General features: G+C 42.3%; 1 protein-coding gene across 1 annotated transcript in view; it reads right to left on the bottom strand.

The window, feature by feature from the left end:
• The window catches only part of BMAL2 (basic helix-loop-helix ARNT like 2), a 209236-nt gene that overhangs the window by 19328 nt on the left and 164364 nt on the right, over window positions 1-25544 (bottom strand). Inside the window, exons 10-13 of the mRNA XM_078654606.1 lie at window positions 19783-20023; window positions 13205-13311; window positions 8712-8862; window positions 3122-3180 (exon numbers count right to left, since the gene is read on the bottom strand). Coding sequence (XP_078510732.1) covers window positions 3122-3180; window positions 8712-8862; window positions 13205-13311; window positions 19783-20023 — 558 coding nt within the window. The remainder of the gene's footprint in view (window positions 1-3121; window positions 3181-8711; window positions 8863-13204; window positions 13312-19782; window positions 20024-25544) is intronic.

The raw sequence follows: 25544 nt of genomic DNA, 5'->3' as shown, positions 1-25544 counted from the left end.
TCATACTCAATGCGTTCTTACCGATAACTCCCACCCTTCCTTGTACATGCACCTTAATTTCAATCCTTCTTTTTGTTCACAAAACTTTATATTTCCCACATCGATTGTGTTTATAAGCTTGTTACAGTGCCAAGAATGCCTTTGGAAAAGAGTCATGGCACTAGAACAAAAGATGATCTCTAGGAGAGCTGATAATGCAAACAACATCTGTTAACATCTGCTACAGGATAGTCAGCCCCATCCCACCTCCCCCCTCCCATAACCATCATAGAGACTACAGAGGGTCATTTCAGTTTTTATCGAGGAAGAACGTGTCATACCATCGAACTAAAACAAAACACCAGGCGGACAAATATCCAAAATGTACATCTCATTTGCAGCGATAACATGCATATCTTAAGTTTAAACCCACTGTGCCCTGTGAAGGCAATTCTATAATTGTTTTTAAGCAGTTAATATATGTAGTCGTTATATAGGGGCTTCCAATTTCGGAAAATGACGGCGGGCCCGATTAAATAAAACATTTGCCTACGATCACAGAATAAACATATGGGGTCTAAAAGTTAGAGGCCCTTGTTTGACAGCTGCTGAAAAGGAGGAGAACAGACCAGGGGCCAGATGTACATACCTTTGTGCTTGCAATGACCTAATAACAATTTTTTGCAATTTGCTATTAGGTAATTGCAAACAGCGATGTACTAAACTGTGTTTTACAGTGTTTGAGATTCCCAGATGGTCGCATTTAGACGTACCCCATTAATATTCATGAGGTTGCTCGCAAATTGCGACCTATTAGGAATCGCAAAATCACAGGAATGGTGGCCTGCTGGGGCAAACAGACCACCAAGTCTGTGATTGCTTTTAAACAAAGCACACTTTTTTTTCAAATGCAGCCCGATTTTCGGTAAAATACGAAAGGTTTGCGACCGCTTTTCGTTCACAAAACATTCACACATACCACTCAATCAATCATTTGTAAAGCGCACTACATACCCGCGAGGATCCCAAGGCGCTGCGAGTCGCTATGAGGAAGAGACGCCATTACCACGTCCCTTCCTAATACTGAATCACTAACCCATTTTGTGAGTCGGTAATTGGTTACCGAATCCTAAAATAGAGTTTTGTACACTCAAAAAGACTTGTTTGCGTCGTAGACAGCCCGTATCTGTGGTAAACAACGTTTACCGCGAATTGTTTACTACGCGGTACCTTTACCACGCGGCCGTTACAACGCAAGTCGTTACCACGACTTGCGCTGGAGGGCGCTGTGGGATAAGGAATTTTATAAATTTATATTCCAACACCTTCCCTAGTATCCACGGGGACTGGTGTTGGAATATAAAATTATAAAAATCCTAAATCCGCGCCCTCCAACGCAAGTCGTGGTAACGACTTGCGTTGTAGCGGCCGCGTGGTAAAGGTATGCGTTGTTACAACCTGCGTTGTAACAACGTACATCCCGTATCCGTGAATCAGGCAGTTTGCGACCAAAAAAAACTATGTACATCTGGCCCTAAATATTTGTAACAGCTTTGTGCATTTTGTGCCAACATCAGGAACACATTTGGAAAGGTAATTCCCTCAGATCAGTACTGGAGCGTCACTATCAATAGTGCAGCAGATGCAGTGGCACCAGGACCCGAGGGTGTGAGAGGCTTAATTCACCCCAGTTATGTCTGTTTCTTATTACCAAGGGATAATGGGGCCAGTCTTTAAACAGGATCAGAATATGGGCATTTTCCCATAGGAGGCAGGGTGGACTTTCTTAGAAGAAGGTAGGTGTGCCCTTATGCAGCATGTTTTACATAAACCGCTGTCTCAGAAGAAAGAGTAATCAGCTGCAGCCACTGCCCAGCCTGAAACCCGACGACCACCAGTATTGGCTAGCAAAAGAAACACTGCAAAGCTAATAATGTATATAAAGTTCTTAAATGTTTACAATAATGTTACGATGTAAAGCAGCAATTAATAAACTGCCTGGTAATTCTCAGAATAAGCAGGTCATGTTTTGTGTTTTAACTCTCACAACGTAGCCGCACGTGCTGCTAGGCCCACTCTGGTGAATCAGCGGGAGGATCACACTGTGGAAAATGCTCGAAGGTTGGCAGCTCTGTGGCAAAGAAAGTGGCTATTAAAGCGACTCTGCTGTGTGCCCAAAAGCTTACATTTCCCTGTGCTCCTGCTGCTCAGACCTTGCCTAGTTTAAGAGAATGGGCTGCACTGGGAGCTGTGGCTTGCACACACCCTGATCTCTATTTTAAACAACACCCAGCTAACAAAGGTCAAGTGTTTAAGCTCGCACTCACAAGAAAACTCCCCCTTCCACTTGCAGCAGTCTCCTTTCAGCTTCAGTTCAGCAACTGCCTGCAGACTCTTCTACCGGTTAGTCACCAGGATACAAGCATTCACAATGCCTACCACATATATATTTTCACTGGAAAAAACCACAGGTTACAGGAACGTTCTAGTTAGGCTATTTTAAAGTATTTTAGTGTTGACCTTCTGTGTCCATGATCTGGCTGCATTCAAAATGTGTGATGTGACCCAGGGGCAGGCTAGGATGCTAGTCATCCCGGTCTTGAGTGACAGGACGCTGTTCACGCCTCATAATATCCTGCTGTGCTGCATGAGTGAGGCGAGGCAGCACAGAAGGCAGCTCTTTAAACAGCTCAACCGCTGACCCTGGTGTGAAGAGGGTCTGAGGAAAGGTGAGACTGCACCAGACTGTGAGAAATGTGCAAGCTCATCCGACTCTCTCTCCAAAACCAGGACATGTCTTTGTCGCAGGAAAAAGTGTCAAGACGCCGTGTGAATCCGTGAAAAACCTGGACTGTCCGCGCAAATCCAGGACATCTGACCACCGTATGACTTTGGGAACAAAGTCAATAGATAAAGTTGTCTGACCTAATAATGCCCACTCCATGCATGCTGACCTATAGGCTAATACAAAATCACAATGACACCTCAACAGACCAATGATCTGAAGGAGGCAAACAGAAAGTGCCTCCGGTTGTTGTAATTATTTTCGAATACATGGATTACTTATAATTCAATGAGGCTTCAAAACAATTAAAGCCAAGTGTATGGCAGACATCAAAATAACCAATTAAAAATTATTTACCTTCAGATGACTGGGAACCCCCGTGAAGTGATACATCATCGCCTAGAACAATATGTCCCCTGAAAGGAAGAAATAGTGTATTAAATAGAGTGTCATTCACTAACAGTTTAATATTATCAAGAAAACCAGATGCCCTGCTTTGAGACTACTGTTCTCCTCACTTGTGGTCTTCCTCAGTGTTCATTGTAACCCAAGCGCATCGTTCATTGTGTTTTTAGGCGTGCAAACTTTGGGCTGAAAAGTGAAAATATCTTGTGCTGATGTCGCCTGCCTATCATTCTTCTGTGTATGGGCACTCTTTCAGAGATCCACTCTTCTGTCACCTAGCTACTAAGGATGGTTCAAGCGCCAATCTTTTAAACATGAAACTAGTGTATGAATCACAGTGGGAGCTAAACGTTTGTTTCAGAATACAGAAGAAACTATTCAGTTTGTACGGCAGCCGGTGTGCTGGGATTTCAGGCCTTATAAACTTGTGTACGTTAATTAAGTATGCATTTTGAAGTACCACTTAAAGGCATTAACCGGTGTTACTGACTCTTTAAAAAACACAGAAGGCAAGAAGGGGGAAGGTATCAATGGTGCAGCAGTGGCATCGGAGCCCAGTGACGTGAGGGGTCCTCTGCACTACAATTACAGCCAACCATTACTACCAATAAGGGGGCATGGGGACAGTTTAACTTGCTACCATTAGGCTCATGTGCTCCTTTCTATGCTACTGAAGCTGAAGGCAGAAGCAATAGGAAGTTGTCACACAGGGTCATATATGGCCTAAGTGGGGCCATCCAGTGTATAGAAAAATAACTGTCCTTTTTATCGTGTCACGCATCGCTAAATATCACCAATAGCTATTTTAGAACTGGCAGTGTGTGAAGTCATCTACGGGGTTTTTTAGACGTGTGCGGACATTCACCGAATGGTCCTTTTAAGGAAATAACCAAGTGCTGCTACATTAAACATTAAAAAAAAACTATGATAGAAAAAACACACAACATTTCTATGTCTACACAGTGTTAAAAACTTTGTAAAGTTGGGATATTTTTGCAGTGTGTCCACATTAAAAACAAGTATACTTCCTAGAAGTGAATATTAAAGAGGTACACATAGGAACATCGACAAAACGTGCGGGTTAATCTACAAAGGATATTTATATGAATAGTGTAGTTGTAGTTAGGTCAGAGTTTCCATAGGAAGAATATTTAAATAAATAACAAAAATCATCCACCTCAGTTCCTTCCTGGAAAGTTTCAGGTTGATTCATTAAGCAGGGGCAAAGAAAAAGGGAGGCCCCAAAACATTGATTTTTCTATGTTAAATCCCATTGGAAACATTGCTCTAGGATACAGAAAAAAAAGGATGAACAGAACTACACCAAATTTGGCAGAAAGTTAGAAATGTGCTTAAAGTGTGCTTTTCGTTTTTTGATGTAAATCCGTTCAGTCAGTTAAAGAAATGTGCATTTAAAGACAGACTTGGGGAGGTCTTGAAGAGGTTAAAAATAGTAAGGACTTTCTGAACAGCTGGTCCTGCAGGAGTTCCATAGAGCCCAAAATTAAAACAATAGGTCCCTCTGATCGGCCCAGGGACCTTTTAATCCGGTCAGCAATTTTGATAATGTGGATTCGGTACATGTCACACGCCACTGAACAATCTGGCGGGCTGGCAGCAACTCAAAGAAGAGTTTTGTGGAGGCTTCCATTAAAAGACTCGGGGACTCTGTCTCCATATTCTGAAGCTACAAAAAATACATAAGGGGCGGGTAACAGACACCCTGACGCCTTGGCGCTTGTGTGGGTGGAGGAGACCCAGGTGTAGTGACCCAGAAGCCAACATTTTTACAACTATTTTGTTCATGCCACGGGTACTGCTGCTCGCTCATGGGACCCAGCGCGGTCCATCCATGAGGTACAGCGTTACTCCTGTGGGAGCCATTGCACAGGCTTCAGCCCAGGGCCAGACTGGGAACCAAAACCGGCCCTGATAAGGTGCTCGGCCGGTTCCCCCCCTCCACATAGGTTGTGGGTGCCGCCGAGCTCATTGCCAGTGGTACAAAAGGGGGTGGTGATGGACGGAGCATCTGAACCAATCAAACACTCACCCCCAGTCAACAGATCTGGGTTTAATCTATCACCGTTCTTTAGCCCACTCTGCCACTCCAGTTCAGACATGGCCATATGCAAATCAGTCTGACCCATGGGAACAGTCCAGCCCGAACTGCCAAGCCATGCCTCCCCTGGACCGGAAACAAGCTTCCGAGGACCGGTTTCTGGCATTTCAGCCGTCTTCAGCCAGGCTTGCTTGAATCCAGTGGCAAAGTGAGCAAGGGACTCACGTCTGAGCATACCCTGCCAACTTATGGCGAACAAAGTGGTACAAAAGGGGGTGGTGATGGACGGAGCATCTGAACCAATCAAACACTCACACCCAGTCAACAGATCTGGGTTTAATCCATCACCGTTGTTTAGCCCACTCTGCCACCCCAGTTCAGACATGGCCATATGCAAATCAGTCTGACCCTGTGCCTCATGGGAACAGTCCAGCCCGAACTGCCAAGTCATGCCTTCCCTCGACCGGAAACAAGCTTCTGAGGACCGGTTTCTGGCATTTCAGCCGTCGTCAACCCGGCCTGCTTGAATCCAGTGGCAAAGTGAGCAAGGGACTCACGTCTGAGCATACCCTGCCAACTTATGGCGAACAAAGTGGTACAAAAGGGGGTGGTGATGGACGGAGCATCTGAACCAATCAAACACTCACACCAAGTCAACAGATCTGGGTTTAATCCATCACCGTTCTTTAGCTCGCTCTGCCACCCCAGTTCAGACATGGCCATATGCAAATTAGCCTGACCCTGTGCCTCATGGGAACAGTCCAGCCCGAACTGCCAAGCCATGCCTTCCCTGGACCGGAAACAAGCTTCCGAGGACCGGTTTCTGGCATTTCAGCCGTCTTCGGCCAGGCTTACACTTCAGCTCCACGCTACTGGAGTCAAGCTATCCAGGCTGAAGACGGCTGATAGCCAGAAACCGGTCCTAGGATGCTTGATTCCAGTCCAGGGAAGACATAGCTTGGCAGTTCGGGCTGGACTGTTCCCATGAGGCACAGGGTCAAGACTGATTTGCATATGGCCATGTCTGAACTGGGGTGGTGTGGTGAGCAAAAAAACGATGGATTTAGGCCCAGATCTCTGTACTGGGGTGAATGTATGACATTGTTCTGCATTCTGTCCATCAACTGTTGTTTTTGCATTTGTCACCCCGAGTGGGACGGGTATGCTCAGACGTGAGACCCGTGCTCTTCACGCCACTGGAGTCAAGCTATCCTGGCTGAAGACGGCTGACAGCCAGAAACCGGTCCTAGGATCCTTGATTCCGGTCCAGGGAAGACATGGCTTGGCAGTTCGGGCTGGACTGTTCCCATGAGGCACAGGGTCAAGACTGATTTGCATATGGCCATGTCTGAACTGGGGCATTCTGTCCATCAACTGTTTTTGCAGAGCTCATTGCCAGGGCCGGTTTTCGGCCGATTTTGTAACGGTTCTGTAACAAAAACGGCCCGCACGGGCCCCAATACCGCCCCCCCCCCCCACACCCGTGCGGCACACCAGGGGATTGCCTGGTGCCCGCTACGGCCAGTCCAGCCTGCTTCAGCCCCATGGTGCTGAAGTACTGAGCAAACTACACCAGTACAGCAGGGCATGGCAGGGGCACAAGTAATAGTTAGCACAGTTAACTATAGCAGTTGAATTTCAGGTTTTTTTGTTAAAACGTTTGTAGTGTCTTATTTCAACACCTAAATAAAACATCTCGTTAACCTAATTTAAGATATAGCTATATACATACATATAAACAAAGTCCGATATGAGCACTTTAGGCAAACAACACTGCACATGGTGGGACAGGACAACAGAGTTGGGGCACGAGCCCCATCTGCCCCTATAAAGATGCCATCGTGACCTAATGTGTGCATTTCTAGTAGCATGTGTTGTAGAACTTTTAGCCTCTTCACATTGCGGCAGTAAATGCTTCAGAGGTAATACCGTTTGTGTACCCTTACTGTTGAGGGCGCTAGTGCATATTTTTGTAAGACTGCTCGTACAATAGTTCAGTGCTAAGCAGCACGGACACAGAAACCTTGACTAGAACTGCTGGTTATTCGATTGTAGACAAATTCAGACATATTGCCAGTTATGTACATGCAGTTAGAAAGGACAGATCATTTTAGTGACAAGCTGAATACTGGTATCATAGATTAAGATTTAGGGAGATGGCTCTGTGAAAGATCAGAACATCTTCCCAATGTATATGCAACAGTCTACCCCTGAGAGTAGATCAGCCCCACCTCAACACTGGGCTGAAGGCGTTTATAGTTTTATAAAAGGTACAACGGGAGTGATGAATGTAAAACCCAGCACCTAGGTTCTTCCATTCATTCAAAGGAAACTTAATGACTAGTAGCCCACCAACCCCAACCACTCCTCCAGGATTTACCACCAGCCTACAAGAGATGGTGACTATATGTACTAAAGTCCCAAGAATCAGGAAATGCCGGGTCAAAAGTACCACATCTGGCTAATGCAGGTCGCACCCCATTCCGAAAACTTTAACTTGTAATCCTCATTACCCCTTGGGGAGATAAGAGCCAGAATCATTCATGTGGGCACGGTATCTCCCCGTGCCGGTCATTGGTGTTGTAGGTTTGCTTTGAGAGAAACAGCATCCTTTAACTTAAAAAATATGAACTACCTACAATTTCCCAATGTATATGTATATCTTGCAGTGACATGCGGGGTCTATTTAAAGATCTGGTGGCAGACACACCAACCATCAGCAGATGAAGGTCTGCTATTTTTAAGGGGCAAAATTAGCTGCAGGTGTTTGTCTACCACAGCTGGATCAGCCATTGCCACCATGCCCATGTGTCACTGACATGTTGGAGGGTATGTCAAGCACATCAGGAACACATGGAAACCCATCTCGAAACAGAACGTCATGCAATGCAAGATGGAATTTCTATGATAAAGCCAAAAAAGTGGCATAACAGCGTCCTAAATTAGGCAGATTATCACTAACGCATGCTTGACCTCATGGTCAATGGAGGTATTGTCATTAGGTTCATCAGCTTTCACCAATCTCATTGCAGACTGGGAGAAAGCCCTTTTTAGCTGGTTACCACCCTCTTCTAACTGAGGCCCTTTAGTAAGCTCGTAGACAGTTGAAGTTTGCATGCGCTTGTAACAATTGTTCTGCCCAGCACAGAACTCATACATGTTTAATCGTACTGAATTGTAATGGTGTTCATCATAAGAACCAGCCTGTCTTTAAGACACACACTCGTGAAAAGGCAAAATACATATTAATTAAAACAATCTTACATTATGTGTACACCTTTCCCCATAAACCTAAACTTGTAGTTTGTTTTTTAGACCTTCCCATGTTGCGGATAATCCATACATTCAAACCTAAATGGGCCTCAACGTGGCAAATGTAATATTTAACAGATATAGTCTTAGCCATGCTTAGTAACTAATGATGAGTAACTGTGGGGCTTAATTTGTGGAACACAATTTAAATGAAAATGGAAGAAAACTTACGAAACTAATGTGTTAATTGACACAATGTACTCCAGCTCTTTAGTCCACGGATTTATAAAACTAAACCATTGACTTTTCAGAGTGATGAACGACCCATTTTTTGTTCTAAATTTGTAGTTATCCGTCAGGATTTTCTCCTTACTCTGCAGCACTAAATAAAGAAGAGGAACCAAGTTAATACCGTTCAGCATATACCTGAAAAAAACATTTGTGATGTCAATAAGTGTGGCTAATAACTCGAATTGCTTTTTCAGTCACTGGTTGGGTTAGGCACTGAACTCTTCATACAAATCCTTGCACTCATTCATCCGTTCACTGACTCACTCTTGCACTCATCAATCAATAATAAAACATGTAACAGAAATTCAGCAGGCATGTGCAAGTAAATTATGAGAATAAAAGCAGAAAAAAAGAAAACTGACGCCTAAGCATAGTGGTTATAGGCTTACTCTAACAAAACCATTAAAAAACATGAAAATATCAGCAAATAGCCATCTTGAAATGCTGTTGTACATTATGTATCATTGTGTTAAAATTCCAAAATAGCAACCACAATTGAAAGTAAGTCATCAGATGACCACTCTATAAACCTCACACTGGGCATCCAGCAGTTACCCGTAGCCTGCCATCAAAGCTATATTTTAAGATGCAGTTTATAGGGACACCCCTGCCTTCACAAGACATCGCCTTTTAGAAAGCCCTCCTCCTTTGCCCTGGAAACAAAGTTCAGGAAATTCAGACAGGTCTTAATAGTTTCTTTTCCCAACAAGTGTTCAGCGTAGACCTCTGTTTTTATGCTCACTCCTCAAAGCATCAAGCGGCAATTCCTGCCCCTCTGAATACTGACAAGTCAACATGTAATATGGAAGTTTGGAAGTCAAATCAGGTGGAATGTCAGCAGTATAAATGAAAGGAGTCTATCTTCCCTGAAGGGGGATGGAGCAGACTGCCTCACATCACAGCACAGTTTGCTCCTTAGCATTATAGTAAATGTAGTACAATGTTTGTGCTGACTTGAATATTAGCTGTAGTTTTTCACCAGAGTTGGTGCAGATAGTGCTGTTGATCTCTAGACACGTGTTTCTGGTTTTTATCCTTCATCAGTAGAGATCAGAACAACGAATTATGTCAGGGAATGCTGAGAATCCGGAGACAGTACTCTCAAGTCTCTGTACCTCTAACTGGCGCACAGGTGCATCTCCAAAAGCTTGCTAGCTCGCTGCCGCACATCACAGCACAGTTCGCCCCTTAGCAATAACCGCTTCACTGCGGCCGGAATTCCCCCGCTGTGCGGGAGAATTCCACACGTGCGCGGTTCGGACTGCCCCCAGCCGTTCTCCCCACACGCCCACCATGACGTCAGACGGCCGGGGTCGTCGGAGGCATGGAAGCGGTTAAGGTAAATGAAGTACAATGTTTCGGTTTAAAAAGGCTCCCTTGAGCAGACAAGCTTTTGGAGACGCACAAGCATTTTGCTGCATTTACCATAATTCTAAGGGGCGAACTGTGCTGTGATGTGAGGCAGTGTGCTCCATCCCCCTTCTGAGTTTACCTTTCCAGGCTATCATTTTTTCATAGGCAGCATATCAATTCCTTTTTTCAAAATATATTGCCTTGTGACATCCATTATTTCCATGAATCATTATCAATTGCTGTATTTCATTTAATGAAGAGTATTACAGATGGAGTATTTCATAGTACTGTTACTTTCAATTAAATCCCGGGTGGATGATGACAAAATAAACTTTCTGCTCAATAGCTATTTCACATTGATTACTAGGCTCTATTCAGTGGGAAGTAGTTGCAAGTGCAAAATCATATGAAAACCTGATTAGAGCCTTTATGACCTTTTATTACATGTTCCCAGAGCACACAAGCCCGACAAATAATTTGCTCGATTGACAAATGACCTGATTTAACAGCACCCATCAAAGTGAATAAAACATGAATTTAGATCCCTAGAATTTCAAGAGGCAAGACTGTGGAATGTCCTCCCTGACATCTGACCTAAATCACAAGAAACAGCCGAAAACTATTCAGACTCACTTTGGGGAACATAATTCAATGATTCACAGTTCAATGGGCCCACCTGGGACTCCTGGGGACACAGCAATATAACATCAGCTAGAGGTTTCCACCTAACCTGTTCAGACACCATCTCTCCATCTTAGCTTGTCTCTGTTTAGACACTATTCTATTCCTTGTCTTATGCCGAAAGATTACACGAAACACACTATAAAATTCACATGAAAATAAATTGGTTGCCCTAGAGCATGGGAACTCAAACATTTTCCCAGGGGCCAAAAAGTTTGGCATGTAGTGTGACAGAGGGCTGCATTAATTTTAGCAGGGTGGTAGTCGGGGCGTGGGAGGTGCAAGGGGCCATAGAGGAAGTGACGCATGTACATCTAGAGGTTGATCAATCCCAGCTTTCCTACTTGACCAAAATGTGTGACCCATGGTAATTGTTTTGTTTTACTTTGCCTCCTTTTTCTTCATTTTCACATATATGAATACCTCAAAATACATGACTTCGGGACATGTGTCGAACAAAACGTTCTTGTGTTTGATTTATTAAACTATAATGTTGCCCATGTAACTGTCACTTAAAAAAAAATTACAATTACTTTTATAATCTGATGTAATAAAGTGAAACGCTTCAGCATGTTAATTAAATACACTTTTTTTCATTGTAATGGTATTTTTGCACTTTGTTGCAAGATGTCTTTAAAAATAAAGGTGTTACTAAAGTTTTTTCACTTCAGTTCGACTGTAAATAAATGCTTGCAGTTTGATACATTTAGGAATATTAGTGCTTTGTAAACTAATCAGCAGCGTAGTGCTGCTATTCAACCGGGGCTACATGTAAAGGGCTGGAGGGCCACTGACATTTTAGTTAGATGCACTCTCAAATTGACAGTTTGCAACAGAATTAGCTTTCCCACAACAACAGCAAACATTAAATTAATTAATTAGTAATAATCTGGGCCAAATAAGTTATTCCAACAGAGATAAGGACCTGATTACACTCTAAACAATCTTTCACATAAACCACACATGAAACAATCACAGGAAACATACATCAAGGTACAGAAACCTTGCTCTTCCCTAGACCCCAAGCTTCACCAGAAATCTTAACCCAAACGTATACTGTCCTACTGCCCATCAGAAGTAGGTAAGAACACCCATTTTCATTCAGATCTTCCCCAGCTAGGCATACAGCACAGAAACCAGGGAGTGGTCAGAACTCAAGAAACAAGCATTGGTAAAGCCAATAGGTTTCACCTATGCAAGATCTATGGGTTTGTCAATGTTTCTAGGCAGGTCGCACAGCAGTGAGAGCTGCTGTGCAACATGGCGTAAAGTCAAGGGAAAAAATGAGCTATGGCATGCCCAGCTTTGACCACCTCATAACACAATTTGTTTAGGTCATGTTGCACAGCAGTACACCATTCTATGCAATACGTTTTTTTTTTTAAGAGCAAGGAGGGACAAGCCTCACGAGGGAGATGTGGGTGCGGAGGGAGAGAACAGCAACAGACATCAGGAGAGGGGAAGCAACACAATGGAGGTGCATGGGTGCCGGGTGGGAGCAACAACAATAGGAGGGAGGAAAAGCAACAACGGACCCAAAGAGATGGGGGGAATGGGGAAAGCAAAACAAGGGAGGTGCAAAGGAGGAGGAAAGGAGAACCAGACAAAGGCAGTAACATGGAGAAGGGGTGGGTGGTAGTTGAAAGAAGCACCATACACAAGGTGGAGCGGGAGGGTGGAAGAAGAAATAGTACCTCATCACAGCATGAGCAGCGGACGGGCACTAATCAGGTTGAATGAATCTGTGCTTGGTCCATGCTCCACAGAAAGAAAAGAAAGTGATGCTTGACATGCGCTGGCCAATTAGGAGGCAGCAAAGAAGAGTAACAATAGAGCCAAAGAATGGTAAGCAATGGGCGGGCGCCAAGTACATTTTTGTAAACAATATGTCTTGCAAGCGAGAGCGCATGCACTGTCCTGGCTCAACCTAACAAAAGGCAATGTAATTGCTGCTTCTGCTAAAGCGCTTTAGAGAAAAGTAGAGTATCTGCCCTCTTCTGCTGCATGTGCACTTACATTTGCCATACTTAGTGCTTTGAAGTGGCTGACAAGTGACCTGTTGGTACTCTTTAAAACTATAAAATTCATAAATACAGATTAATTCACATTAAACGTCTTCAACCTTGGTATATTTTCAAGTAATTTTGTGAAGACAAGACTGAACCTTATTTCTAGCTACTAGTCTACACCCGGTACATAATAAATTCATTCAATCTTCTTTCACAAAAAAATAATTTCATGGGCATCTACCAGTGCATCATTCTGCATTGGCAAAGTAAACATATCTGTTATTAAACTCTACAAAGTGCCATCACTATCCTGTCTTGGCAGAGACTTCATCTGAAATAAGCAATGAAGTGCAAGACATGTAATTACTAAAGTAAAATGGTGATCCTTACCAGCTTTGTGCTGCTCGGTTAGATGGCCGAGGTCATCCTGGTGGAAATACTCATAGCAAGAAGTGCCTAAAAGTTCCTGAGGCAGATACCCCAAAATAGCCGTTGCCCTGATTAAAAGAAGAATATTGTATGTCAGTGGAGTAATTCATTATTTACATTGAAAAACAGGCTTTAGTTACTTAATGTACAAAAACAAGCAGAGCCAATGCATGCAAATCTCCAGAGCAGCAAGAACCACATCCTAGTCTGAAGCTTGAGTAATGGGAGGCTTAATTTGATGTCCGGTTGCCAACATAATGGAGGCTTATAGCGTATGGTTTGTGTCTAATGAAAAGGTAGCCGGAGATCCACGTAAAATTATGCCCAGACTCAGATATCTTGTGTTTGTTCTTGGTTTGAACCATGTTTCTCCAACGAGTAGCTTGTGAGCTACTGGTAGCACTGCTACTTCCTCTAAGTAGATCTCCAATGTGAAGCCCAGTCTATTAAATTAAAAGCTTTTGCTCGTGAATTAATAAACATATACCACAACCGAAAAGTGTATATTCGGGGCAAAAATGCACGTATTTTTAAAACTCTGATTGATGTTTGGAAAAAAATGTTTCAATTTCCGAAAAGTATTTAAAATGTACATTTCAGTGATACATTGTGAGGGCTTGAGGAGACTTGTTACTAATATTACTACTTTGGTGCCAGGGGCATTGCAGATATTGTTGTTATGCACACATTCATTCTACATTAACAAAGCCTTTTTGCGTTACTGCTGACAACCCTGCCTGCTGCACTAAGGTGATCACTGCTGGTAATGTTTCATACTACTTACGTAATCTTATGTATTACTAATATTAGTAGCTCTGATTATTTCCCTGAACTTAAGTAGCTTGTCTTACAGAAAAGGAACAGGTCTAAAATATACGGTTCTAGTCCAATAAAGACTTTGTGAGGAGGAGGAGGCAAGACGTTTGCAAGCGTATATTATTATTTATGGCTGGGCCACGGCAGGCCTGGCAGCAGGGGCGGACTTAGGCATGTGCAAGCTGTGCACCTGCACAGGGCCACCAAACCCCAGGGGCCACCACGCCAATATATATCCTTAATATAATAATCCTCTGAGGATGGATACATATTTGCGTGGCCGCCCCTGGCAGGGATCTGTTCCACTTCCAAACACACTGACCCCCCCCCCCTCTTCACTGGCATCCGCACTTCGCCCCGCCCAGACCCCCTCTTCCGGGGGCCCCTACCTACGCTCCCTGCCCAGGGCCGCCTTGAGCCTAGAGCCGCCCCTGCTGGCAGCTGCAGGTTCAGGATGGAATGTAGGTGTTTGCTTGTCAAAGACAGAGGCGGAAGGCCTTGCTATGTTGAACCTGCAGTATTCATGAGGGCTCCTTGATTCTTCAGTCATTGACTGCTCCAATGTTCAATATATCCATTGATGATCATAATTAATTGCTTGGCAAACCCATATTAACCTTGACTAACCTTGAAATAACGCTCCCAAAGCTCCAATTCCATCTAGAACGATTCTAACTGGTGTCACAATTTAAAGGTCCCATGAACAAATCTAAAATACTGAATTGAACTCTCTCTTTAGAAGGTCAATCTCCTCCAAGAACGCTTACCATTAGCCAGTATTACCTATTTGAGGGTAAAAATATCCCCATCCCTGTCAGATTTATATACGATAACTTTGTCCCCCTAATGTCCGAGATTAATAGGATACACTCCCGGTGTCCTAGATGAGCCATATTAATACCCTCAAATTAACAGAATGCCAAGAATGTTATACTTATAATTTTACCCGACTCCTTCCATTCCATGAAGAGTGTCTTCAAAATAGATTTTGGGGGCAGGAGGAGAAACCGCGAATGGCATATGTCACCCTATGCAGGTCAAAGCGGAGAGGAGTAGTGGCAATGCCGGACCTGCACACATATTACATAGCATCCCAACTCTGGGTGATGACAGACTAGAGCACAAAGAAATAAGAAAAGGCCTGGGTCCATATAGATAGGGCTGTTGCCAGCTCGTAACTGTGGGGTTTGATTTTGAAGCCCAGACATGCCAAGTCACCCAATCTCTATTTCAGCATCACGGCAAACACCACTCTGGCAGTCTGGGACCAAGCCGTATACCTCGTCCTCATCAACCCAGAATTTACACCTGCCCTCACTCTGTGGCCATTTGATGCATAGCAACAGGCTAATTGTCTTATGATCCGAGATATGTATAATTATAATGTCATTAGGTTGTTTACTGACTGCAAACAAGGATTGCATCTCTTGATGAGACAGAAAGACTGAGCTTTTCCCAGCTACGACATTGGATACACACCCTACTATATGATAGACTACTACACCGAATATTAACCTCGACTGATCAGTTTGTTAAGAGCACAACTGGGACTAGAGGGGTGACACACTCACTAGAACAAATAATCCCATAATGTTGTAAGCAAGGAGGACCACTACACGCTTCTCTATGATTGGCATATGCACCCTACGAAACTGCATAAGTACTAACCACTGGAAAGTCCACTCTGCTGGAGGGAGTGTGTGACAAGAGGTTATTCGCTACATATTTGGTGGACCTGTCCTAAGATACAGTGATTTTGAAGGGAGGGGTTTGCAGAAATCCATTAAATGCTTGGTTACAAACTACTTAAGATGTTTTAATATGTACTTCTGGGAGCAGTAGCTCAAGACTTGCAATACTAAACCAAACATGATGAATTTATAATATTGAGCTCCCTAGGCACAGCAAGGGTCATTTTAGCAGCTGCTTGGAAAATAATGAAGCTGTAGATATTACCCAGTAGCATTCTCACCTCTGGAATATTGTGGCGAAGGAGAGACTAACAAATGGCTTCATGGACCAACTAGTAACCAGGCGTTAACCAGGGGCCAGGCAACTTATTGGGATCCCCTGCTGAACTATCTGGCGGAGGGACAGCCACAACAGGCATTCCCTTCTCAGCTAAAAGTTCTGAATTTCCTGTAAGACTTTCTTTAGCTGAGCTAACATGATTACAGTAATGATAAAATTAGGATTCACTTCTGAAATGTTGTTTTCCTCTACATCAGTGTGATTATGCCATGTGGAAAGCTTTTTGATATGATACTAGGTGCATGAGGTGTGACCATTGACCCAGATATGGTGAGTTGAGGAGAGATATGGAGTTAATCTTTCCATTCTACGTTTGACCCTACAAAGTATGACTGGTATCTATTTCACAACCTGTTATATACTGTGTCAGTAATATGTTTGAGGTCTGAAAATCAATAACAATTGTTTGATACAAAAAAGAAGTACCATCCACCTAAGTCTCCAATGTCAGCAGTAACAGGTGTTTTAACAGGTGTTTTTTCAGAGACCAATCTTGGGCATCAGATCAGTTGATAAGCAGCTTTGTGGATGGGCACCCTGGTATGTTGCTTGGTAGGGCATTTTAAACTTAAGAGCTTTGAATTAATTTCACTGCTTCACTTAAAGACAGCGGAATGACATCAATGTAGTGAGTGATGTGCTCTGTTACGTTGAGCAAGAAAATGACAGCAATGTTTTGTGCTCTTTGTACCTTTGCACATGGTTTTCATGGGAAGACCATATATACTCTAATGCAATAGTCAACGAAATGCAGGGTCACTAAATGGAAAAGGGAAAAATGTGGTTCTATCCGTTCTTTTGGGGAACCAAACGTCCATAGCATGTTCCTGGTCACATGGTTTATTTGCAGGATGAAGGACACATCTGAGTGAAAGGTGAATCTCAGATTCCTAACAAAGCTTGAGAAGCTGTGGGTCACCATTGTGGGTGGGCCAAAGTCGATTTGGCCGTGGTCACAATTGTGGGCAAGAATCAATTGAGTAGGATGTCACTGAGCCAGTTCTCAATCCAGTGAGCTGAGGGTTCAGAGTACCTCCATTGAGAAGAATGTACTCTGTTTTTTGGTGGGATTCAAGCATAGTGTTGCCATCCAAGACTCTATGGTACTGAGGCAGTTTCTAAGTATTGTATAGTGCAGGGGAGGATACTAGTTCTGAAAGCTGATGAATTGCAAGTTTGTTTGGCTTGGGAAGTTATTTTACATATCTTCACTTAGTTAGCCACTTTTCATGTGACCTTCAGTTCCTGCTTGTTCCTGCCTGGTCCAGTTGCCACTTTTGACGATGTGACACGTCACTGGCTGGTTTTTCCTGCTCATCATTCTTCCCACCAACAAAAGTCCCGCCAAACCCAAGACCTACTTAATGCAGGCCACATCATGATCACATAAATAGGCACCTGGGGACCTAGGTCGGCACTTGTCAGTGGCCTCCAGTTTCTGCTTGTTCTATCCTGATCCAGTTGTAGCCTTTCGACCAAGTGACACCTACCCTGCCCGGTTTTCCCACCCACCCCAGGACCTACTCAATGCAGGCCGCTGCACGAGCGCACCGCTGGTGCACTGAAGGTGCACCAAAGGCAAACCCATCTGCACTTGTCCGTGTCTGGACCGCACCCAGCGCTAGGAAAACTGGCCCCATCACCATCCAACGTAACACCACAGCCGACACTGAAGCCAACTAACACCACCGCTAGTCTTCCACCACCTTCAGCAACCTAAACAACACCGGCAAACACGCTGCTGCCGCGCAACCCTCAGCAGCACAGTAAGACCTTTCTCCTGCACCCTTTGCAATTTCACCTGTCACATCTCAGATGCCGACACCACCACCTTCATACAACCAACGCACACCAACAACACCCTGCACCAACTGTCTGCCATGCTCCTCAACGTCCGATCCATCAGGAAACATTCCACCAAAATCTGGGACCTGCTTAACAGTAACACACTAAACCTTCTCTTCGTGATCGAAACATGGCTCAACCCAGCCTCCAACTCAGACATCCCTGAAGCCATCCAGTCAGCCTACAAAACCGTACACAAGGACCAAACTCCCAAAACAAGTGAAGGGCTCACGATCATCTACAAAAACACAAATGACTGTACCACCTCCAAATTCACATAGCAATTTCTATGTATCATTTTGTATTTTTGGAAAATTGTCTACTCTGGGTATAAATAAATAAAAAATAAAAAAAACAAATTCACATAGCATAATGTAACATTCTGCTTTCCGAAATCTTCACAATGTTACATGCATAGTTAAAAGGCAAAACGCTGTTTGTAAGTTCAAGGATTAATACCAATCCTGAATGCAACATGTAGATTGGATCCGTTCACAGAGGGGAAGTGTAAGATGATGTTTGGCATGTTTTTCAGTGCAGCCTTAACTTTCTTGAGGACACTGGGCACAGGGGTCTTGCTGATTCCTAGGCGGTTCCACATAGCTCATGGCTGAAACACATCTTACAAGAAGTCAAGTTTCAATTTTAGATCAACAACCACTTATTCTCAGTTTTAATCGGTTTAATACTTGGTGTACAGAATGGACTAATCCTGAAAAATGTTTCCAGACATACTCATTGATCTGATTTTGGATTGGGTGCTCTCATAGCATGGATTCCTATATCTTCTTCCCCACTACTGTTGTTTCTTAATGCACCATTGCTCTACAATCAGAGTGGTCGCTTGGAGACCGATTTCAGTTCTAAAAACTATTGTGAAATCCGGCATCTTCTTAAGTTTTTCTGATGTTTTTAACCTTTGATACTGTATTATTCCATTTTGAATTGAGTGTTGAAATTGTGAATCCCTGATTTTATTCTTCTTGAGTTGCTGTAGCTTTCTCCATTTAGATTAGATTTTGCATGTATCTATATGTTCCAATCATTTCATAAGAATTACTTTGTAGTCAACTTTATGACAGTTAACTTGTTTCCTCTAAATTATTAATTTGTACAATTCCTTCAGTGTGTCAACAATATTCATAATGACAGAGCCTTTAGCAAACGCATTACAAGTTAAAATCCACAAAATTGTGGATTCAGCTTTGTCTGGTCTTATGGCACATGCACTCCAACCAGAGTTTTTATTTCAGTGTCAGAGATTTTTTAGGGGCCCAACAGCATGTGTTATTGATCACCAATAGGAGCCTTCACCATCATATATCAGTAAGACTAGTAAGTTTGCTTCATATTTCATTTCCCTATGCACTCTTCCATTTCGTCCTCTGTAAGCCTGTAAATTTGAACCAGAGTTGAATTACTTCATAATTTCTGGTGTTCACAATCAGGGGTGTGGTGCTATATTGCAATACAATTAATAGAGTAACAGTTGTAACAAGGCAGAAAAAGGTGTAGTGTGAGGTATGATAAAAATATGAGTCTTTCCACAATTACAAAGCATCCTGTCACTGCTTCCTCAAACTAGAAGAACATCCAAACAATTAAGTCAGCAAGTCTTCTCAATGAGAATCTCGTTAATCACTGAATCCCTCATTCAATCATTCAATTGTTAATGAATTCTGGTAAAGTGTTCTTTTATGGAACATAGCAAAGGAAGCCCCTACATATCACCATATGAATTAGCATGTATCTAAACATGGTCTTTAAGACACACTTCTGACAAAAGATAAAACAGAGCCATGTGTCTGTGTGTTACCATTTAGAATAGACTTTAGAACCTGGCTTACCGCTGATCCACGTAGACAAATTTACCATCCATGGTATAGCGTGTAACAAACTCAGTGGGTTTCACAGTAATCTCGCTGCTGTTTTGAGGCGAGATGTATGGATGTAGTCTACCAATAGCAACGAGACAGTCAAAGTTATGGCTTTCCTTTTCAGCATCCCTTTCTTGGTCCACTCCCACCACGCTATGTGGCCAGCTCCGCATGTAGCCAGTGCAATGGATCGTACAATACCTTTTGTGATCTAGCAAAATAAAAAGCAATACATTGTCAAGATGTGAACTAATATTTGTATTCCATTGTTTTCATTCTCTGATACACGTCGTATAACAGCAGTATGCAGGGACCAATATAAATTATATGCTATGAAGTAGAAAGGGTCTAGAGGTTAAAGTGTATCCATGGAGCCAAGCATGCATGCTATGTCTAATACGACTGCCCACTTGGACAAAGAGTAGTGCTGGGAACTCATGTCCTCTCTGGGCCTCAGTTCTCTTATTGAAAACCTGGTAGAAAGGACACATACTTACCCACAAATTACTTATCACTATATAAATAATGGGACATTTCACATACAATCTAGAGCTGCTGTGGCATCACAAATGCTGTGTGAGCAAATGACCACTACCAAATGAACAAATCTTGATGCTTCTCATGGTTAAATCCCAATTACAATAATCTAATCCCACAGAGTTCTCTGGTTATCCATTTTAGCGAGAGGTCTGCTTAGGTGTTTTAAAAACAAATAAACTCCAACTCCAATGTTTGATGACCATCGAAAAGAATTCAGTTCAAGGAGTTAAAATGGAATTATTCCGAAGTGACCAAAGGGCGTGGCAATTCTGTGAATTAAGCCTGTTAATTATGAGTCCTTATGGACACAATATGAAATCTGAACTCTTGGTATCAATTCATAGAGCTCTCAAAAATGTAAACTAGACTAACATATCAAGATGTTGAGGTCACATCCCCAGAAGGAAAAAGACAAGTTAAAAAAAGGGGGTGGTGTAGAACTTGGCGGGTATCATTCAAATGACAATGCAACAGACAAGATACAGAAAGAGACACAAAATCTTTTTATTAAAAAGGAATATTATTTATGCCATAGATGGTCCTGAGATAATACATTGTCACTGACCACAAATACAAGAGACAGACACAGTACGATTTAAGTCAGTAAGGGCAAAGCACCAGACTGGAAAAAGTTCTGCACCTGTAAATCAGACAGGAAATATGAGAGTTCAAGTGATTCCCTTCTTTAGGAAAAAAGTTACAGCAACCAACTGCAGTAATTAGAATGCCGAGGATAAAGAAAAGTTAATGAGATACTTGAATGAGATTTTAACTTATGAAAGGGATGGACTGACAAAGTTAATGCGTGATTCACCTCAGAATGGCATTTTTAAACAAATACAAACCTTTCTACTTATGGTAAAGATTGAACCCAAATCACTGAAGAATGTTGCATAAAAACAGATGTGTCTCCCTGACCTCCTCGAGTAACACGAACACTAAAGCTCTTGGGAGACATATGAAGATCTACAGGGGAGAAGAACGCTTACGTTAGAATTAACCTTTCTGTATTAGATAGAACATTCTGTTCTTATAGATGATTTCTGTCACTCCTGTGTAAATGGCAAGGCAGCAGGAAATACAGCATGCTCTCTTCAGCCAGTTTCTTGTAAGACTGTTGGTTGGAGGAGCCATTTGGCTGAACAAGAACGGTCAGGGTATTCTCTAGGATGTAGGTCAGTCTAATTGTGTAAATAGGATTGTTGATGATGGAGCAACCCATAGTGGGTTGGTTGAGAGTTTTGGTCAGTTAGTCAATGTTTCAAACATATCACCATTTGTGATTAAGCTAAAAACAAATTTACTAGCCCCGTTCATATGTTTCCAAACAAAGTGTACAGATGAACGTACCAGTTGCCGGTGGAAAGAATGGGCAGTCTTCCAGAATCATCTAAGAATGGTATAATTAAAGGTTATATTCCCATAGGAAACATCCTTATAGAAGAAAAATGATTGAAACATTTATAAAGATTAAAGAGCTCGACTAATATTTGATATTATATAAGTTCAGTTTGTAAAAGATCTTGACTATCGTTACGGTTTCAAGTTATTTTCTTGTCCTCATTTGGGGTGTCATAAAACTGTAAGATTACTTAAAGGGCTGCAATATGTACTAGAGGTGGGAGCAAGAGATAATGCCTCTTCTGGCGTTCAAATTACTAGGAATCTCAATCTTCCTATTTGATTTTGTTGCCTTGTTTAGGAGTAAACAAGGAATATTATTTCTGGGCATCAGAGTCGAGCACAAAGCTACGAAAATAAAGCATATACAATGGAAGGTCACTGCAACCGTGAGTAAACACTTTAAAGTAAAAGTGGCCCGGGGAACTATTCTGCTTAGACGTTGTAGGATAGGTCCCATCTTTGATAGTGAGAATGAAGGAATTGTAATATATGCATGAGTGATGATTGAAGAAAAACACCTTTTTACATGGTATCCTGGGATGTTTCTCAGTTTGTAGGCTGTATCTGCTCCCATTTTGACTGGGGGCACTGCAAGACTGCAATGTTGCCTTCCTGTACATGCGCTCCGACCTTCAAACATGGCAGCTAACCTTAAATGCCTTATTTAACTTTTAGGGAAGCAAACAGTAACTTTAGCGCCGGAAATGCACCAGTAGCACGAAGATTAAATGGCACATGTGGGGAGCACATTACATTTACACCGCACAAATGTGTGACTCTAAACGGCTGGCATTAGGGCCAGGCCTACCTCTGTGATCAGAAAAACTGCAAAATAAAATACACTAGCAGCATACGGCAAAAGGAACATGTAGAAAAAACTACAAGCAGCATCCGCCGCAATGTTAAAGGTAGGGGATGTGACCGCCAGGGTGGCGGTCACATCCTAATTGCCATGTAGGGACCGGCGCTGCCCATGCGGACGGTCCCTCTTCCTCTGGGGTGGCGGACGGACGCAAGTCCATCCGCCATCATAATAGGGCCCTTAATATGGTATCAAAAAGAGGCCGGTAAGAAAATTAATTTAATTGACAATGTTAAACCATGCCAGTTGCTTAGTAGTTAGAAAAGTGATATTGCCAAAGTGAATATACGCTGATGTATCCTTGACATAAAATAAAAGTAGATGGCATGGATAACTAATGGTAAATTCTGTCATATAGAGACTAAAATGGATACTTACCGGTCCGGTAAGAACTTGAAGCTCTCTATTAAAGTGGTCGCATGTAATACCACAAACATATAGAATAATGAATAGGTCAACCATAATAGATGGGTATAAAAGAACACAGTGTTACATCCCTATTGATGATAACGAAAGCTTGTAAGAATGAGGTAGGCTTTATAGGTGGGCGCCACCAATAAATAGAAAGAATGTAACACTAAAACAGGTTACCACTGTCTTTGCAGACCCTTAATGAGAAAAAAAGCAGTCAAGCTCCCTATGTGTTTCTGATTTTTAACCTAAAAGGTATTTGATATTATATATGGAACGTGAGCTATATCCAATTAAGAAAACCACATATATGTAGATGTTGGTACAAATGGCGATTTTATGTTTTTGATAGGGTTTTTATTCAACAACAACGGAAACCGGCAACAGTGCAAAATATAAAGCTGAATTGCTGTTTTTTAAACTATCAAAATTGATTACTAGTCTCCATGCAAAGACTAGAGGTATGTTATTTTATGTTTCTTGGATACTTAGTAATCTATACCAAATGGAGTTTTCTGAAACCTGGAGAACTGTTATTTGATCCTGTTTTGAATAGTGATTGTTTAAAAAGATATTAGAGAATGGAATTTTGTACTGGAGGGAGTGCAAAAGGTGAAATATATGGTTAAGATAGGTAAATATTTGGAATGTGTCTCGATATTCTTTAATATTCCACATGATATAAACAAATGTGAACTTACATGTAAAAAACTGGGAATAAGAAATTGTATACATATGTACGTCAGTATATCATAGAGCCTGTAAATAATTCAAATATTTTCTTTATATAGGAAACCGTCCTGAAGAAGATGTCACATCGATAAAATCACCGAAACGCTGCGTTGACAGTTTGGTTTTTCTGTATATGAATTGTAACATTGTTTTTAATCTGTGGAGGCTAATCCCTCTCTTTTTTATAATAAATTGATGTTTTTAAGTAACTTTTTTTGAATTTTTTAATTACTGTTGGCTCTACTGACATACTTTGATTTGATTTCTGTTTGTATTTCCCAGAACCCATAGGTTGTCTATGTCTTATAATTAGAAGTATGCAAAAAGTGACAATGTGTGTCTAGTGGAGGGACTTCTTTTACTTTTAAAATTTCTCACCCTGTCCCAAGTGGATTTTGAGGGTATCTCCTTTTGTTTTTTGATACGCCTAGTGTGGGGAAAACATTTGATTTACATACTCTTCCAGGCACCTTGTGTTTGCTCCCAGTTGGGGGAAGAACCTACTTCTAGTACCAATCAGGGAAGTTTTGGTAGGGGTGAATACTCACATCATTAAGACACCCCGTGGGAGGAGCTTCGGACCTCTAGATAGGACAGGGGTCTGCCCACAGGAGGATGCTAGGTAGTCTGTACGAAAGCAAACAGGAACTGCTGAAAGGCTATGTAGGCTGGATTATGGGAATTATTTTGGGAGGTTACAGATTATTACTAATCACTGGATAGTTTGCATTACTAAACTGGCTTCCTACCACCACTCTCTCAGAACATAACAGAGGCTAGTGAAGAAGCAAGAAGGAATTTCTGTCTGGATTTGCCTGAATAGAGGTCGAAGTGGAACCTGGTCTCTTCTGGTCTCTTGCGTCTGGTGCCATACCAGGTTCAGTCCGTTGGCTGCCTGTTAGCCTCAGGGACTGAAACAGCAGAATTGGTGATTCCCATGTGTGAAATTTCCAGCTGAACAGATGGGAGTGTGCGGCACCGGACTCTTCTGAGACCATTGCAGAGGTGCAAAATGGTCCATAGGAGTTTCCAAAGAAAGCCTGGAAGCTGTAGATGTGACCAGGTGGGAACTTTCTAGCACATGCAGAATAGTGGGACACTTTTGGATCTCCAGAGGTCTGGTACAAGGTGCCAAGGCACCCAGAAAAGGTGAAAGCTTGGCAAGCAAGATTTCCAGATTTTGCCATGCTTTGATATTTTGTTGTGAAGAAATAGGCTTCAGGAAGACGTTGAGGTGAAGGTATCCAGCTTTGTGTATCCCTGCCCAGCTACAGCATTCTGCTCTGCCCTGCTGGAAGATTTGGAGCTTCAAAGAAATGACTACACTCATAACTTGGAACCAGGGCAAGGTGTAAAGTTACTCCAGTGGGATAGTAACATCAGTGGCTACAGAACTCAACTTTGGTCTCCTCGGCACTTCTGGTGTCAAAACTGAAGACTTTGGAAGGAAACCAGGTTTGACATACCAGACTCACCAGATACAACATCCTGTGTGACCCTGCTAGAGAAGTTTTGCTTTCAGAAAAAAGGCGCAAGATACATTTTTGACCACTGTGACTCGCTAGACTTGCCTGCCCCTAGCTCCACTGCTATCGGTCTGAAATCATGAATAGATCTGGTCAAGCAATTGATACTTTTTGCTCTAGAATTTAAAAGTTTGTATCTCTGGTGCCATTTATCTGTAATACCTACTTATTAAATCCTACTCCTTTTTTATTTATTGTGCTGTTTATTTTAATACTGTTTCAGTGCTGCTTAAATATCTAATATACATTTCAAGAAA

This window comes from Lissotriton helveticus, chromosome 1_1, assembly GCF_964261635.1.
Source record: "Lissotriton helveticus chromosome 1_1, aLisHel1.1, whole genome shotgun sequence".
NCBI lineage: Eukaryota > Metazoa > Chordata > Amphibia > Caudata > Salamandridae > Lissotriton > Lissotriton helveticus.
This window is presented reverse-complemented; position numbering and strand designations above follow the sequence as displayed.